The 18,633-nt window shown below is 39.2% G+C and overlaps 1 protein-coding gene across 1 annotated transcript; it reads right to left on the reverse strand.

The window, feature by feature from the left end:
- Positions 1 to 3: 3 nt before the first annotated feature.
- On the reverse strand, positions 4 to 17,334 carry LOC139712686 (puromycin-sensitive aminopeptidase-like; the record flags this gene model as incomplete). The annotated part of the gene is given in 13 exon segments (XM_071624485.1): positions 4 to 165; positions 804 to 908; positions 1,470 to 1,634; positions 3,294 to 3,337; positions 6,483 to 6,553; positions 6,980 to 7,110; positions 8,172 to 8,372; positions 10,786 to 10,893; positions 11,756 to 11,841; positions 13,593 to 13,706; positions 13,709 to 13,783; positions 14,993 to 15,074; positions 17,182 to 17,334. Coding segments are annotated over 13 exon segments (1,467 nt in total), but the record flags the coding sequence as incomplete, so codon positions are not given.
- Between the last annotated feature and the right edge of the window lie 1,299 nt (positions 17,335 to 18,633).

Genomic DNA, 18,633 nt, shown 5'->3' on the forward strand with positions numbered 1-18,633 from the left:
TCTGGTCACTCTCAGGACCGGGAAGCCCATCTGCTTTGTCCAGGTGCCCATGATGTCCTCGATGGGCCTACCGCTGGCCTCGCCCAGGGCCCGCCACAGGTCCTCCGTGAATGTATTCTCATACTTGTGCCTCGTCAGGTAGATGTTCATGCCTTTTCGGAAGGCCTGAATGTGGAAAGTCAAGGTGGTGAATGTTGGCTATAGTTGGTCAGATATGGACAGATCCACAGACCAAAGTTTGGCAGAGTGACTACACCATACAATTCATAGAAATAAATAATAACGCCTCTGTGAGTATAAACTTACAGACATTACCCACGTTACAAACAAAACTCTTACTCTGAAATTAATGACAATGTTCTCTAAACAGTCATTACTGACTTAGGAATTGTGATATATCGGGAGTATTATCACCATAACAGATGGAAAAGTAACATCTTTATTAACTTTGTCTACTTTACTAGCGTGAACATACTTATTGCACAACAGTTATCATGTCATTAGTTGAGCTTAATTCACATCTACACTGACAGATAATTGTATAGATTACAAAGTGAATATTTCCCACTGTACATCTATTAGGGAAATGACATCCACAAGACATTTTATATGAACTTCAAGATTCATTATTATCACATTCTGCATTCAGCAATGTTAACATAGGAACACCAAGGGACCTTTTTTTCGCACACTGCCGTCAATTGTGAGAAATTTTCTTTCCTCTCTAGCATAGGCAGAGTAATGGCCTGAAACAGAGTAACAGAGAAGAAGACAAAATGATGAGAGAGGAGAGAGAGACATACATCATCCCCAATGAAGTCATGAAGCATCCTGATGATGCAGGCACCTTTGCAGTATGAAATCAGGTCAAAGATCTCATCCACCTCGTCTGGATGTCCAACTGGCACCTTTTGAACAAAACCACAATTTCAGACTGATAAGGTTACAAAAAAAAAAACAGCAACAAGAGCAACTGATTTCCATGTCTGATTTGAATTTGTTAGCTCATTTTGGTAAGCTTTCTTTCCCTTCAAATCATCAATTACTAAATAATTTATATAAAGCTAACAAAATGTTCGAAATTGAATAACTAATATGTGCTGTAATTACAATCCATCATAAAATTGCCAGCTGTATCTCAGAAATAAATACTGATGTATAATTATGTTTTTCTTGAAGAAAATGAACAAAACATTATGTTTTCTGAACAACAAATTACAGATAGACATACAGTGTATGCAAAATGATTTGCCAATATGATAGCAACAGTGTACAATCCAAGATATACAGCACATGAATTGAATTCACTTCCTAATCAAGGGGTGAACACTAATCATCAATGCTAGTTTCCATAGGGAACCACATACTGGCATACAGATGACATCTTTGGTAATGATTTTAAACAAAAAGTGCATTTTGTAAACAAGCAGTAATTTCATCAGAGCAGTTCAGCATTTCTGAACACATACCTCAATTGGGTGGCTGTTTTTTAAGGCATCCAGCTCGAGTGCTTTGGTGTAGTCATTTGCAATGAATTGGGTCCAGATGTCATATTCCGGGAAGCAGTGGTCTACGCAGAGGTACTCGATCCAAGATGCAAACCCCTCATTCAGCCACAGGTGTGTCCACCATTCCTGTTAGAGGTAAAAGACAACATCGCAATGCCTGCCACTCATACAAATTTGACGTTAACCCTTTGAAGACAGACTGATTTTGCTATAACACACATTTCCTATAGACACTGGCCCGAGTATACTCTAGACTCGTCTTCAATAGGTTAAGGGCTTGTGCAAAGTTAACCCATAGATACTTTATTTGTTTAGAATATTCAGAAGGCACTTCTCACAAAGCTCCTGGTATTTGATTGCCAAGTGCTGTTATACCCCCATTTGACAGAGATTTTCTCTCATCGGTTTTAATAAAAGACACTCATCGGAAGCAAATTTTATCGCTTCCAGCTACCGATCGAAGCATATCTGATCACAGTCCAATAAATCTGACTTGTGTTGGTCGACTAGCAGGTGAGTGTCAGACACGCTGGGTGGTGATCCGATGAGGCAAGACTGTCCAATGAGGATCATGTGCGACATGTCTGACACTCACCTGATAGTCAACCAACAAAGTTGGATTCACCAGTCTGCGATCCCACATACTTTGGCGGGAGGGTGGAACCAACAAACTTTGCTTCCGATGAGTGACCAATGATAAAAAATCTCTGTGGAATGGGGGTATTATGTATAATGAGTGAGGGCTCTGTGATGATGTTCCTGCAAAGATTTCTGGCAGACTTTACAATACAGTAATCGGCCTTCAACTTTTCAGCAGTGCAAGTCATGCATGATGCATGCAGAAAATACAGACAATGACATTGCATACTGTACACTGATTCAAAACCTGTGTTGGTACACCTCTGATTCATCTCTGTTGCCATGTGGTTGTAGGTTTGGGCTTTCACATCCGGTAGTAGTTCGCTGCTACTTTCTGTACTAGTAAAACTGTTTGGTTCATGCGCAACATTCAGATATGATAGCGTTGGAACAAACAGGCAATTTGCACGACCCATACCAGGGGCGGATCCAGGAATTCTGTGAAGAGGGGGCACGTTTTAGAAAATTAAAGAGGGGCGCATGCACCCCTCCCCCATTTTTTTCTTTTCATTCCTTTTGTTTAACCAAAAAATAAAGGGGGGAGGGGCGTGCACCCGGTGCGGTCCTCCCTGGATCCACCACTGCATACACAGTGCATTATTTATAATGAGGCATTGGAGAGGGATCATATCGTGTGCTTTTATTATAGCACCTTTATAGAGCAAACCAAGGCATTCCTGTTCCCACGTTGTACTTCTTGTAAAGATTAAAGGTCCTGTTTACCTTTGGGAGCAGTGATTTAAAAAATGTTCGAGATATCACATTCTACGCATATGTGTAGGTCAGTTGTATCACAAAACATCCTACCACATAAAAATGTTGCAATAAAGCCTAAAATATATGGAGATATCACTGTTGTTCTGTTGTTCTCAATAAACCATAACTGTAGACAGTTCAGTCTGGAAACATTTTTATTATAACTTTCAAATTTCTACATTGGTTGTTTCTATTCCGAACTCACATTTAAGAACTATTTTAAAACACTAATGCTGAGTTTTTGTTTCATCTGCAAACGGTAAATTATGCCTTTAAGATTAACGATGTGCAATGCGGTAAGTTTCAACTGCTTTGTGAGCATTCTTTGTTTGGATGACTCTGTGTTTATGAAGGTAAGTTTATGAGGGTGAGAATAACTTATTTCATTACCATAGTGACAAGATTTCCAAACCACTGATGAGCCAGTTCATGACCTGAAGACATGAAAAAAATGGTTGGAAAAAAGAAGAAATTATGATTTAAAAAAGAACAAAAAAGCATCAACAGGAAACAAGATAATATCGCATAGTGCCATCTGCATCTAATCTGGAACTCCAAAGAGAATCCTAAAATCGCCAAATGATACCTCCAGTGAAAGCTGAGAACATACTTACTTTTGCAGGTATATACTGTGGCAGAGAAAATAAATGAACGAGAATCATAACCTTCATTCTGCGCACATATCTACGTGCTTTTGTGGTTGAATATTGCCCTATGATTTGAAGATGTCACAAGTGGCCTACCTATTTTCACAGCGCCCTGTGCGTATGCAAGTCAGCGCCATGCAGGTATAATTCTAAAATTCAATGTAACCACACTACACCAAAATCACAGGAAGTATTTGCTGGCTTATTTTCAATCACTCATGTAAATTTTCAACCAAACCAGTCATCATGAATTGTTGATATGGATGATGAATTGCATATCGTCACTCAAAATAACTCACTGACACTCTTCGTCAGCTTCGCGGCGTACGCTGCTTGCACAATCTGAAATCAGAAAATAAAGATATCTGAATCAGAAATTGATACTCACTGTCAACATATTCAAGCTCTTTACTCTTGTGAAATGGCGTAAAGGGGCTGTACAGTACTGGTTGAGGTGGGGATTCATGTTTTTTTACATTCCTAAGTGAGATAATGAGAAACCTCTTATGGAATATGAAAGAGCATGTAAATTTAAGAAGGATTCAACGTTTGTTTGATGAAAATTGGTTTTCAAATGGTTGAGATATCCAAAAAAATGAAGATGATAAAAGACTACAGGCCACAACTTTATTAGGATCTCTTTGTTTCACCTTGTTTTTGGATATCTTGGCCACTTCAAAACCGATTTTCATCAAATAAACTTTTGATACCCCTTAGAATTGCATGCTCTTTGACATTTCATGGAGTGGTTTCTGAATATCTCGCAAAACGTTAAAAGCTAAATCCTCACCTCGACCAGAACTGTACACATCCTTTAGAGGGACACTCCAGATGATTTTCATAATTTCACATCATGTAGTTCATAAATCGACAGCTCCATGTATAGATTTGTGGAATCTATACTTGTGGTTCTTAAGCAGAGAAACAATACTTTGAAAAATCTTAAACAAATTACACTGAACAAGGATGATGACATAGAGGTTCACATATGTTTCAGAAATGTAGCAGTGTAATTCTATTATAATACCGCTTGCTTGCGAGTTCACCTGTGAATAATCTATGCATGCCGCCTTCTTTTGTTCTGGTTCCTTGAGCCCCAACTCATGCGTTCTTATGGTGACCCTGCCATGTCATCATCCTTGTTCATTGCAATTTGTTCTAGATTTTGAAAATATTCTTATTCTTCATCCCAATTATCAAAAATTCTGAAACTCTGTCCTCAGTATAACTAATTTAGAGTTGTTCGAATGTAAAAATCTGAAAATCATCCGGAGGTCTCCTTTAAAATCCATTCTAAAAGTAATGATGGTCAATGATGAAAGTAAGTCAAACTCCATTGAAGCCATGTGAAAGCAGTATGGTGTGTGTGGGTGTGAACACAAGCACATCTATTGTCCAGCAGGTCGACCTCATGTGTATTCATGGCAAGGGCTATTCAAGCGGTTAGCAATGGGAGCGCACGGATGAGTCGCATTGATGCACGTGAAGTACATCACATACTGTACATCACATTGCACGTACACTGTAACATGCAATGCACAGTCTAGGTCTAGTACACCGTATGTGGTCAGTGCGATGGGTGTAACAAAAGCATCGGAAAACACAATATCAATAAAAACATAAGGGTCAAGTCGTGGACGCATATTTCCGCGCGAACTGTTCATCATCATCACCATCACCAAGCTGTCTTGACCCACCCCTATTCATGTAACTATGCAGCTGGAACTTCAGCCGCAGCAATGGTATCAGTTGCAGCATCAACAGCAATGGCGTCATGGTTGTCTACCTTCTGCTTTGGGGTCAACATCACCTAAAAATATCCATCATCACTGTTTGAATCAGAGGACCAGGACTCGGTACAGTCGTCTTTTTCCTCCTCTTTTCTCGTTTCCACTTCAAAACTTGGATCACAAACACTGTCTTCCATATTCCTACGAGCAGTAGTTTGGGATCAGGCATACTGCTCAAACTGTGTAGGAAGTAAGGTGCACCCACTAGCCTTTGGAGCGCGTGCCTGGTTGGCAGAGAGCATTGGCCACTTGTGACGTCATTGAAATCAGGCCGATATTCTTGCCGTAAATAGGTCATCAGCGACTATAGTTTTTCGTTGAATCGTAGTGATTATTTCTCGATCAGGATTGTATTAGTAACCCAAAATGGGGAGTTCAGCACATGGTATAAACTTTCCTGTCAAAGCATACCAAATCTGACAAAGATGGAAATCCTCAAGGTTCCAGTTACAAGAATTTAAATGAAAATACTGAGACCATCACTGTAAGACAATAATTCATCATTTGAAGATGTCTGCCTTTAATAACCATCTTTAATTTCTTTTCTTTTTTTAATGCAAAGGCCAGCACCACAATGCTGATGTGATATTTTCTGCGCTATTTAACGTCTAGGAGTATATGAAACACACATTTAGATGCGGGACTGAAATTTATCTCCCGAATATTAAAGTCACCCTCTGCATATTACCATGCATAAATACAGTGTGATGTTTACAAAGCGAATTTCTCACATGCTTGACTGTGTTCTCACATTAAAGTCTTTTTCTCAAACCAGTGTACAAATGATACACTGGTTTGAATAACCATAGAAAAGGAGCCATGAGACATATGTCTCATGCCTCCTTTTCTGTGGTTAATTTATCATCTATGTATTGCTGGATAGATTGAAGTCTGTCCAGCATTTGCAAATGAAACATAAATATTTGGACATGTATAATTTTTTTTCCACTTCTTAAATGGCTTCAATTCTTTTGTAACTCTTGTTCTATGGTTTGATTGAAATGTCAATTCTTTCTGGAATGTAAATACACCAGAAATGGCTTGCAAACTCATTCAAGCCAGTTGCATTGTAAGTCAAGATAGAATGGCCATTTCACATTTCACAATCAGCCTCACAGTTAACCAATAAATCACAGACTTACCAACCACTATGGCTACCCATTGCTTTGCCTTGGCAGAAGAATTCTTGGGATCCACCAACAAAGCTGTCTCTCTATTACAGACAAAACAAAGGAAATGGCACAAAATTTTGTGATTTCATCCTCATCTAAAATGTGAGAGTATCCAACATTCATTGAAGACAGATTAACATTATTGCTAACATACATGAAAGTCTTATTTTCTTCATCCCCTTTCTTAACTAAAAGAAACAATGTTGTCAAAAGCACAAGTTGTTTTTTTCCCCTACCAATTTGTTTTGCATAGATGCAAACTACAGTCATGTGTACTGTACAGTAATATAATTATTCTCCTTGAACACAAACTATGCTACCCATGAAAGTTGTATATTCCAGTTAGCTCATATCACATTGTATCTTCAGACAAGCATCAAGTGACTCTGCCCCATTCTAGCTCGCTACCAGTATCTTGTCTGAGATGCAAACTCCATTGAAGCAGAATGAGGTAAGTTTCTCTTTACCTGTAGGTGACCAGCCCCCAGTTCTCCATGGCACCAGCAGCAAAGTCTGGAATGGCTATGAGGTCAATCTTTGGCAGTGGGTAGGCAATGTTGAAGTAATCTTTGTAGAAAGGGAGGGTCTTCACTGCCACCTGTAGCGGACAAAGAAATATACCGGATACAATACTTAGGATTAAATTGTGACTTGGAGATATCAGAAGTCTGCTTCAATGAGATAGTATCACCACCACATTATAAGGGCAGCTAATTTTTACCTCTTCATCTGTTATAGACATTATGCTCACGTCTTTTGCCTATAAACTTGTTGATTATAAGCTCTTTCCTCAGGATTTTGTGATCCTTCTAAACTTAATCTAATTTTAAGTTTAGCAAGCCAATACAGGTATAGTACTGTGCAACAGTCCAATAGGAGGGCCACGGTGACATGACTAAGATAAGGTAATTTCTACTCATTGGCATCAATTTCCTTCATAATATTTAGGTGATATTCTTACAGCGTATCACCTACTGAATTTGACAAGTGAATCTTTGTTTATTTATCATTCTTTCTTTCTGTCATATTTGGGGATTGATATCTCAACAACGGACTGACCAATTAACATGAAATCAAATCACTATCTGATGACACAAAAATTTTCATGACGATCACTTATAATACCAGTATCTGTTTTGCTATCCAGGCTCCATTTTGTAATTTTCAGACAATGTCCAATTAATAAAAATATCTTTAAAACTGAAAGTCAAATCCTCATCGTTTCCGGTAGGCATAAAGTTCAAGTCACTTTTGATCTTCTTGCACAATGCAGAGCAGTCACGCTATAATAATGCATGCATCAAACTTTAGAAATGCTCAAAGAGACTTCCAGACCAATTTCCTATAGGTTTCAGACAATTCGAGCTTTTCAAAGATTTTGGCTCGCGTGCCTGTCCATGCGTTTTTGTGCACACCATTTAAAAGCAATATGGAAATGTAATTTCCTTGCTCAAGTTGAATTCCTGGTACTACCAGCAGCAGCATTTAAAGACTCCCAGACAACCATAACTAGTCGCGTTATATAATTATGAAATTAAAGTGAGATAGTAAGGAATAATGTCATGTCATTTTCCGAAAACAGACCTCCCCTGACTTTCGGATCCTTTTGCTGCCGCGGGTCACATGTATATAAGGAAAGAGAAAAAAAAAGACACATACCTCTAGAGCAAAGTCCCCTTGCTCTTTCTTCCCAAGTGGTGTGTACACCTTAACAACGACCCCATCAGCCGATTTGCCCTCTACGAAGTCAAATTCACCGACCACAAAGGCAACAAGGTAGGTAGACATGACAGGTGTGGTGCCAAAGGTCACGACCTTTAGACTGGGGTCATCTGGGCTGACCTCTTCACTTGTGGCATTCTGTCAAACAAAAGATTGTGCATATTTTGTTAATATACAGGTACTTTCTAGTAAAGCACATTTTCAGGTTGTTTAAAGTGATACAAGTTTACCTTCATATACACAAAGACTGTGAGAATGCAGCAATATTAATTGAACACATTACTGAAAGTTTGAGGAAAATCGGACAATCTGTTCAAATGTTATGAATTTTTCAAGTTTCAATGCCACCACTGCTGGATGAGAAGACTACTGCAGGTTGCGATGTCACTAGCGTAGAAGGATGTAAAGAATATATAAAGAAAATTCAACATATTTTCACTTTTCTTGCATAATAAAAGAGCACTTTGGGAATGAGTGAATGTGCACTTTGAAAAAAAATCTTCTCATCCAGAGCGACTGCGTAGAAACTTTAAAAATTCACAACTTTTGAATGGTTTGACTGATTTTCCTCAAATTTCCACTGATGTCTTCTACTGATATTGCTGCAGTCTCTCAGTCCACATGTACATGAAGATGGACTTGTCCTTTAAAGGGGATGGCTAGTAACTGATCAGTGGGAATCAGTGGGAATACTGGGGATGATTGTTCCAATCCTTGTGGGTTTCATTTAAGAGTACATTATATATATCTATTGTTGTGTGAAAATGATTTGCTTCAGAACGGTCTTATATTCAAGTAATGTGTAGTTTAATGCCCCGTCACTGTACAGGCATGCTAACCTGGAATCATTAAACTGCACATTACTTGAATATGAGACCATTCTGAAGAAAATAATTTTCACACAACAATAGATACATATTGTACTCTTAAATGAATCCCACAAGAATTGGAACAATCATCCCCTAGCATTCCCCCTGATCAGTTACTAGCCATCCCCTTTAAAAACACTCAGTCGTGGCGAGTGGTTTGTGCGGCACGGAGACGAACGCAACACGCTGCCTCCCCCATTCTGTATCAAATGTAGTGACCCCCGAATGAGAATAGTGCTGGCTCAATGGGTCAGCGAAAATACGATAGGCTACAAGAGAGCTCCATGTGCTTATCTCCTAACCCAAAATGGCTGTCCCAGCGAGCCACAAGAGCTTCCGAATGGACGCACACTCTCAGTGCGCATGCACATGAAGAGAGGCCGAAAGAGCCACGCGTCTTCTGGCCTCTCTCCTCCAATCACCACAGCTCGCGGTGACAATATTTGTGTATGATGCGTACACACACACACACGCCGCAGCATCTTCTGGCCTCTCTCCTCCAATCACCGCAGCTCGCGGTGACAATGTTTGTGTATGATGCGTACACACACACGCACACACACACACTTGTCTCAGTGGTAGCATTGCGCAATTGCATGCACGAACTTCGGTCGTTCGGAGTTTACGTACCATTAGGGATGGCGATCAGCTGCCTTTAAGGATGAGATCTTGATATATAGAGTCACAGGCTTCAAAGCCTGTATGAGTTTATTTAGCACCAGATTATCCAAAATTTGAAGAAAAAAATCACAAGTGTAAATAGCCTGTAGGTATGTTGTACAAATGTGGGTGGCATTTTACAAACCCTGCAGCACAGTCATTGGACTATTCTCTGCACCCTCGCAATATCTGCATTAATTACCCTTTTAAGTAGTACATTCTCCCTGCAACTTCTGCATGGAGGATGAACCCAGCACGATGAAGCAACTAAAGCAATGTTATTCAAACTAGAAAAGCACTCTGAGAGCACAGACCTCCGCCAAGTAGCTCAGTTCCACCACTGATCTTGTTCTTTCGTAGACAACAGTGATTTCCATCTATACGTATGCACGCTGAAAGTTGCTCGATTTTCCAATATAGAAAGCCTTTGTTGCGTCATAAACCCTCATCTGCGTGGCGTGCCTTGCCCTAACAGAAACTAGAGCATGCACTTTAGTGCGGGTATAAAAACCCCCAAAATGCGCAGCAAGTTCACTGACCCTACCCGCCAAAGTATCAAAAATCCTTCATAACATCCAAAAGTTACCAGATCACTACCAAAATTCAATTATCCATTCCTTGTGCCATTCTCAACCTTTCCTGTAAGTTTTATCGAAATCCATTCACCACTTTTTGAGTTATTTTGCCCATGGACAAACAAACCAACAAACAGACAAACATCAAAGAAAACATAACCTCCTCCCTTGGCGGAGGTATCAATTATGAATAAGTGTTTGGTACTACAGAACTTGAAAATGGCATACAACACACACATACTGAAGCTTTTCGACATGCACTCATCAGAGTAAAATCGCATGAATGAACAGAAAGCCAGAAACGAAACAATATTAAGGAAGCGAGGGAACCATAAGGGCGAAATGGCGAGCCATGATTGGCTGTCAAGGTAAATAAATTAGCCTTGCTGCCAGCCGTTTGGTTGATTAATGCTAAAATACTAAATACTAGTATCAATTATGATTTACCATATTGGAGAGCACAACTTTGTCCTTGGGAGCAATTAGGGTGATGTCAAAGGTTGCCTTGATTGCTGGCTCATCCCAACAGGGGAATGCCCGTCTTGCATCTGTGGCCTAGGTACAAGAAAGGAATACACAATGCAAGATCAAATGAGACAGGAAAACAAGAAGCATGTTACATAAAACTTAGTTTGGATGCCTACATTTGTACATTATGAATATACACTTAATCAATAAATATCAATGTACTTGTGTACATATTGTCATATTTTTCTGTTTTGGGGATTTTTTTTTGGTTACATTCATCTATTTTTCTGATTTATCATCTTACATGGGAGAGGCAAGATAATCACACTCTAATAAAAGATGGTCCCACAAATCTGGGGGATGGTGGCAGAGAAGGGAGAACTTGGATATCTCTGACAACATTGACACCAACAATATAGAGTGATACTGCGACTGAGCTTTGCTTTTAATTTGCCGTCAAATTAAAGGGATGGTACAGTATTGGTTAAGGGGAGAATTCAGCTTTTAACTTTTTGCAGGATGCTTAGAAATCATTGTATAAAATGTTAAAAAGTGTACAATTTAAAGAGGAATTCAAAGTTTATTTGATGAAAATTGGTTTTAAAATGGCTGAGATATCGAAAACAAAGTAAAACAAAGTGGTCCTAATAAAAGGTGGGACCCACTTTTATTAAGATCAGTTTCTTTTGGATATCTCAGCCAATTCAAAACCAATTTTCATCGAAGAAACTTTGAATTCCTCTTAGAACTATTTTCTTTTTCATATTTCATAGAAGGTTTCCCATTATCTAAAAAAAAAAAAAAACAAAAAAAAAACTATCAAAATACATTGGAACCTCAAGTCCCATCTGAACCAAAACTGTACTGTCCCTTTAAATTCAAACATGACGAAGGTCTAGCATGGTTGTGATACTGCTTGCCTTTGTCTCCTCCACAGCATGCTTCTCACATTACCATCTTGGCATCTTAGACAGGCAAGTGAGAATACAATATCTTGATCTTGCGGCGTGATGATGTTGAGGTGGAAGTTTGGACCTAGTCCAGCAGGATACAAAGTAAGTTTTGCTTTGTTCTTAACAGAACACTTCGCCATTATGTGTCTAGAAGTAATGGATATATGTGACCCTGCACCTCAAAACAGACAAAAACGCGCCAAACATGAATTTTAGTTAAGACCATATTCTGAAAGAGCAGACTTTAAGCTTTAAAATGATGTATAATTCAAATCAAATGGGACTCTCCTAACCTATCTAAATATTGGAAAGAAAGCACAAACTCAGGAAAAGTGTGAACTGAGAAAAGAGGCTCTGAAGTACAGTGTCTATTCAAGCGCTTAATCTTTACCAAACCGTGCTGGCTGTGCGATGAATGGGACAAAAAACAGGAAGTAAACACCAGAGTAACAAAGTGAAGGGATTATCAGATTAAACTGAAATTAAGCATGCCTCAACACTTTCTGTCCATAATTAATGCAAATTTCAAAGCAGTAGCACTATCCTTTCAAAAGTTATTAGAGTTGAAAGTGACGAGTGTGGACAAGGTTTTCAGAAATGAAAAAGACACACCTAATCACACTATTCTACCAAAAATGTTTGAGATAAACTGCTAAAAAAACACACTTTCCTGCCGGTTTTATGATACCAAATTTTAGCATAATGTAAAGAAGACCTGCTCTTCAGAAAATATGGAAAAAGTCAAGTTCGGCTTGGTTGACCTATTTCACTTATTTTCAGTCCTCACGCAAAATCAATTGTGCGACTTTATGTTCGTTTTGAGGTGCACGGTCACATACATTGTATGTGCTTTGTATGCTTATCACCAACATGGTGGGAATCAACAGCATCGAGCAATCACAGAAGATTGGTCAGTTGTAGCTGCCCTTGAAGACAGGCATTTTGAGGTTTATTGCTCTTGATTAAAGTTTATATCACCTACACAATAGACACTGTTTTAGACCAAACCAGAGAAAATCCATAATAAGGATATCTCATTGTCATGATAATGTTGCATTGTATGAGTTGTGGAAGAATCAGTTGATGTTGATGCAATGATTTACAGTCAGGGTATCATCGCCAACATGAATCGTGCTCTTGTTATCGGCGGAACATTAAACCAGCGCTTGATTCCCCAACATGACAGCCATTTCAGGCAGTAGCAAACCCGAGCAGAATAAAAGTGGCAGTTGTCATTGTGCTGCATCGTCTGTTGTCTTTGGCAGGAACTGGTTCCTTAAAGAGACTTGCAATTGATCGGGACGAAAAGAATTGTCTTTGTTCTGACTTATCAAAACCATCTTTTTTTAAATTTTTTAACGAGCAAAGAAGATATTAATGAGCACATTACGCTAAAAATTTGGATTGTCAGTCCATTGCGATGATCTTTTCTATATACCATCCCGATGAAGATATCTCCTTATCAGAAAAAATTCTGTAGTGCCTATAGTTCAAAACTTTGTTACAACTGGAATTTATAGAAATTATCAGACAAATTCACGGCAAATGGTACGTTTAAGAATGTGATTTGTTTGACAGCTTGTCTCTTACTGCAACCATCATCTATACACCAGTAGGATGTTTCACTGCATCTTGAGAAGGAGCTTCCTTTCTCAGAGCTTTCAATTTAGTAGTGTGGAGGTTCATGGGTGGTCTGATTGAACCGTTCTTCATTCCCTGCCTACCTGGGCACATAACAAAGTAATATGGAAATCTGTATCAAAAGAATGAAAACAAATTATCTGCCAGTTTTGTAGCAAACTCTGTCCTACACGATCATAGCGTACCTCATACTGGTGACGGCACAGTATCGCTCCTCTCCCCCTGGCGTGGTGTACTTGCTGCGGTAGAACCCCTTCATCTTGTCGTTCAGCTCTCCCGTGAAGACCAGCGCCAGACTGCCGCTGCGACGGCAAGGCTTGATGGGAAGGTGATGGTGGCCGACTCATTGTCCTTGCTGTAGCTGATGTCTGATGAACCGATCTCTGCAGCAACATTGACACAAACAAACCTCAATAAAGATACATTGAGTGTACAGTATAGATCTCAATAAAATTTTGAATCCATCTTGAAGAGGCCCTTCAAAGTTTGATGTCATTTGCGACCACCCCCCCCCCAAAAAAAAAAAAAAAATGCAGCGAACAGTAGAACATGAATCCTGAAAGCAAGAGAAAATTATAGATCAGCAGAGGGGCAATTCCGCAGTTAGGTGGACATGACATGGATAAAAGAAATGTGCCTCTTTACTTTACTCTTTAATCTAGGTATCAACTAATGCCATGGATGTTCACCAATCATTAAGGTCTTTCAAATTCAGTAGATTTTATCTTTCGTATTGATTGATTTCGCGAGATCTAAAACCATCATTTAAAATGTACATGTGGGACTGGGGATGCTGAAATTCACTTAAATGCAAATTACAGTGGGTTCCTTTGAAATTTTTTCCTCAAAGTTTTGCTAAAGGGTAAAAGATAAATACATTTAAATACTCCAGAAGTCGTGTTGTGACATTTTGTCAATTACAAAAGGGTGAAATGACCTGTGGAATTACTCCGGACAAATGTAACGTTACTAACCGTAACGTTACTAACCATGCTTTTGGGGGTCTAGCTAATAAATTATTGGTCGAACTGCTAAAAAACATTGTGTGAACATTTGTCATGATGCAATAATTGAAATTAATGCAACACTTTGTTTGAAGTAACTTGAATTTTTGCACACTTTTTGTTACAAGACATTGATTTTTTTGTCATGTCCTTTTTTCGTAACGTTACTAACCAGCCCTTTAATTTGCCATAGCAATGCTATTATTTCTTGGATTGTATTCATTCTTTTCTGTATCATAAACCTGGGAATGATGAACATGTTTTTTGACATAATTTTGGCTTGAAATGAATAAATGGTAATTTAGTAGTAAAAACATGTATCTAAATTTGTTCAAATGTAACGTTACTAACCGCGGAATTGCCCAGTTGCAATTTTACAAATTTAATTTGGAGATGAGACAAATTGCAGAAAATACACACCTCGACACGAATCTTGCTATTCACACTTAAGTGTATGAATGATACAAACTTGAAAGCACTTTTGTCTGTATTTAGTGCAAGTAAAAGACAAAACACACAAACTTCATTGGACATTTAACATACACAAGCCCTCATCAAGCCTTGTGCCAAAGGTGACGTTCTACTTACCTTTGTCTTCAGCAGCGAAAGTGGCCTTTGAGATGACAATATCAACACAGTTGAGAACAATCTCATCCACTGCTGATTTGACCTTTAAAAGAAGGGAAGAAAAAAGATGACATTCAGGATGATTATAAGAGGATTTCGACATTATGGCTTTTTAATGTTTAGAAACTGTGACACTGCTTCATCTAGGTACCCAGGTCTTTTTCAAAATATTTGTATACATGTGTATTGCAGTAGAGTTGCAGAAAGTGCTTATTGATGTGCAAGATGGAATCTAATACCGTACTGTTAAAGTGGATATTTTCGCACAGTAAATTTTTTGCGCTCGCCCGGGCAAGAAGAGTTTCGTGTGTTTTTAATTCCACGGAATCAAGACATCAACTACTGGAACATATGGCAAGCAAAAATATTCGCAATCTTTTATTTTCGCGCTAGTTTCTGGTTGCGTGAAATGCACGGATATTTCAACACCTTCGGGAAAATTTCCACTTTTATAGTACAACAAACAAACAAAAAAAACAAACAAATAAATTTGTAATGGATCTACCAACTCCTAAAACCTTACCCTAGATTATGGACCTGAAAATTGATTGGGGGGGGGGGTGGGGAAGGAGGAGAAAATGTATAATTGATTGATAACTATATTTACACAGAATTTGCTCTACAACTTTCAAAGCCCTTTTCCTCGAAATAATGTTCCCCCCCCCCCCCCACTTAAAGAAAAGCATGCAAATCCATGTAACATACACTGTATTCAAATAGGAGCCTAGTTTTAGTTTGATCACCAACCGAGAAATCTTTGAATATTTAAATGGCTCTAGAATTTTACAACATAGATAAGATTTCAGAAAGACAGGTGCTGCACTAATGTAGTTTCATTGCTATGAGGCCATGAAGTCACAGTCTTGTATTAAAGTTCGAGTATCTCAGTGGGCTGGAGACTAGCTGGCGACCCGGTGGTGACCCAAGTCTCCTTGGTCGTGAATCAGTCGTGGTTACAAATGTGTACATCTCCTGGAACATACCAGAGTTGAGTCCAGCCAGAGTCTCAGGGAATGTATACATTGCATGTTTGATTTCTTTGGGGATCGGGGACTCTTTTCAGTTTCCAGCTGGTCGCAGGGACGCCTTCATGATGTCCCTTTCCAATCAAGCCAAGTCATGGAGATTAATTTTATTTGCGAGGTCTCCAAAGACATCTCCCCAAATTTGCACAGACTGACTGGTGACCTAGCTACCAGAGATGTTGCAGCGGAGACGACTCACTTGGCGATGGAGGTGTCTTGCAGCGACATCTCTTTGACTTCTGGATGAATGAATCATCACTTAATTTGAAGACATCTATGAAGCTGCCGTGGATCGAGTCGCCTTCTTGGTGAGGGCATGAGCCATTTGTTTGTTTGTTTGTTTGTTTTGACTTTTGGGACTACTGTAAAAGTGGATATTTTCGCGTGACTAATTTTTCGCGCTTGGCCCCATAAGAAGAGTTTCGCGTGTTTTTTAATTCCACGGAATCAAGACATCAAGCACAGGAACATATGGCAAGCAAAAATATTCGTGTGCTTTTATTTTCGCGCTAGTTTCTGGTTGCGCGAAATGCGCGAAGATTTCAACACCGCGAAAATTTCCACTTTTACAGTAGTTTAGTCTAACGTTAGATACACAAGTCATAGTGACCAATATATAACATAGTCATTGTGACTGTCGCATCGATGTTTCCTCCACTGCGGCTCCAGTGCTTGACAACTAGACTGTGTACAATGAGCGCCCCGGGGTTACTCTAGTGCATGAGTGAGATACCGTCCCGTACACCAGGCCAGTTCACTTCTTTACTGTTTGTTGTATGGCCACGAAAATGGGACTCTAGCTCTCCTAACCCCGGGACGCTCCGTGTACACAGTTATACTGCGTGTTGGGGCTGGTCGCAGTTATAGCTCTCCCAGTCCCACTTCCTGCTTTCACAACTCAATACTTTCCATGCTCTGAAACTTTGTCTCTCACAGGTCATTTATTCTGCTGTACGTGCTGCTGCTAACTAACTGTTAGTGTTAGCATTAAACTAGTACACTTACTAGTAGGCCAACTCTTAACTTAACACTAACAAGGTAACAGCTGGTAGATATCTAAACGACTAATTACAGGGTGAGGGATGAGGAAAATGTAACAAAGTGTAACGTTAGGTCAGTATTTACCTGGACGGTGACGGTTTCCTTGCCAGAGAAGGTGAATTTCTCTAGGTCCGGTTTCAGACTGATTTTGTAATTCACGGGGACAACCGTGGAAGGGAGACGCTCGAATGGTTTCTTCTCCGGCATTTTGAAAGAGTAACGTTGCACTCACTTGCAGTATGGAGCTCCAGCTGTGTACTTGCACTGCCACTGTGCGTGTCTGTAGACTGTACTAGTGTGACGTTTATACTAGCTTCTGAACAGTTATAATGAAAAACGTCGGGGGAATAAATTATTAATTTAATAAAGAGCAGCCAGTTAGCCTTCTCTACTTGTAAAGCTGACTAACGTTAGATTTACACTTCAAAGTTTCAAGAATACGACTCCGGAAAGTAACGGTGTGATAGGTATTTGGCAGCGGAGTAACTAGGGAGCGGAGCGGAGGTCGTACAGGCTGGTGTGATTGCGAACTATACTAGTGCGGCTGCGGGTGAATGAATGCAGCAGCTAGCAAGCCTGGCTGTGGCCCCGCTGCTGTGGTTGTAGCGGTACGGTAGTTACGCTCCTGTGTTGTGTTCTTCGCGTCCCACAGTGACACAGCATCATTGCCATGTGTGAAATTGTGTAGGATACAACCTCTACTCTGTCACACGTGACAGCGATAGGAGTGAGGGCGCCATCAGCGACGGGCTGACGTCAGGGATCTCTCAACCTCCCCCTCTGGATTTTGACTACACTTGGCAAGAATCGTATCTCATTTCATACTACCTTGATGAAGGGAAAAAATTAGTCAATTCGGATTTTTTTGGTTATTATTATCATACCTTCAAAATAGTATTTCAGTTTAGATGAAACATTGCGTATCTTTTGTTTCGGCCACTCAAACGGCTACAATAAATTTCACCCGAGAATCAAGTTCAGAAGTTTTGGCTAACTGAACGTTTTTCGAACATTTTCAGAAAGTCCCTTTCCTAACGATTGTGAAGAAAGCATATGCATCTTTTGATTTGTTTCATTTATGTGAACACTGATAAAAACTCACGCTCAGTCGTAAGACTGTTTTCAGTAAGTCCGTATAATGGTTATACATGCATCACGTATAGTGTACTCAAATTAGCAAAAATAAAGCAAACATAAAATTTAATGGAACAATCCAAATGAATGTATACTGAACTAAGAAATATTTATTGCCAAAAAATTATGATAAAAATACAAATTAGAAATCTAGCAACATGGAGAAAGCTATATTAGGATAAAACAATTAGAACAGCAAAATCATAAACAAAAACAACTTGAATAACAAAAAGGAACAAGCGATATCAGTCGCATCTAAAAAAAAATAGAAAAATCAATCAGAACTGATTAGTTCTTGAAAGATCGAGTATTTTGTCTGTTTACTGCTTTTCTATGGTAAACTGTTGAACAATTTAGCCACTATAATTGATACGAAAACCATGTGTTGATTTCACAACAAAA

Source organism: Diadema antillarum, unplaced genomic scaffold (assembly GCF_040938485.1).
Source record: "Diadema antillarum isolate AM-2024a unplaced genomic scaffold, OU_Dant_1.0 seq00001842_RagTag, whole genome shotgun sequence".
NCBI classification, from domain to species: Eukaryota; Metazoa; Echinodermata; class Echinoidea; order Diadematoida; family Diadematidae; genus Diadema; species Diadema antillarum.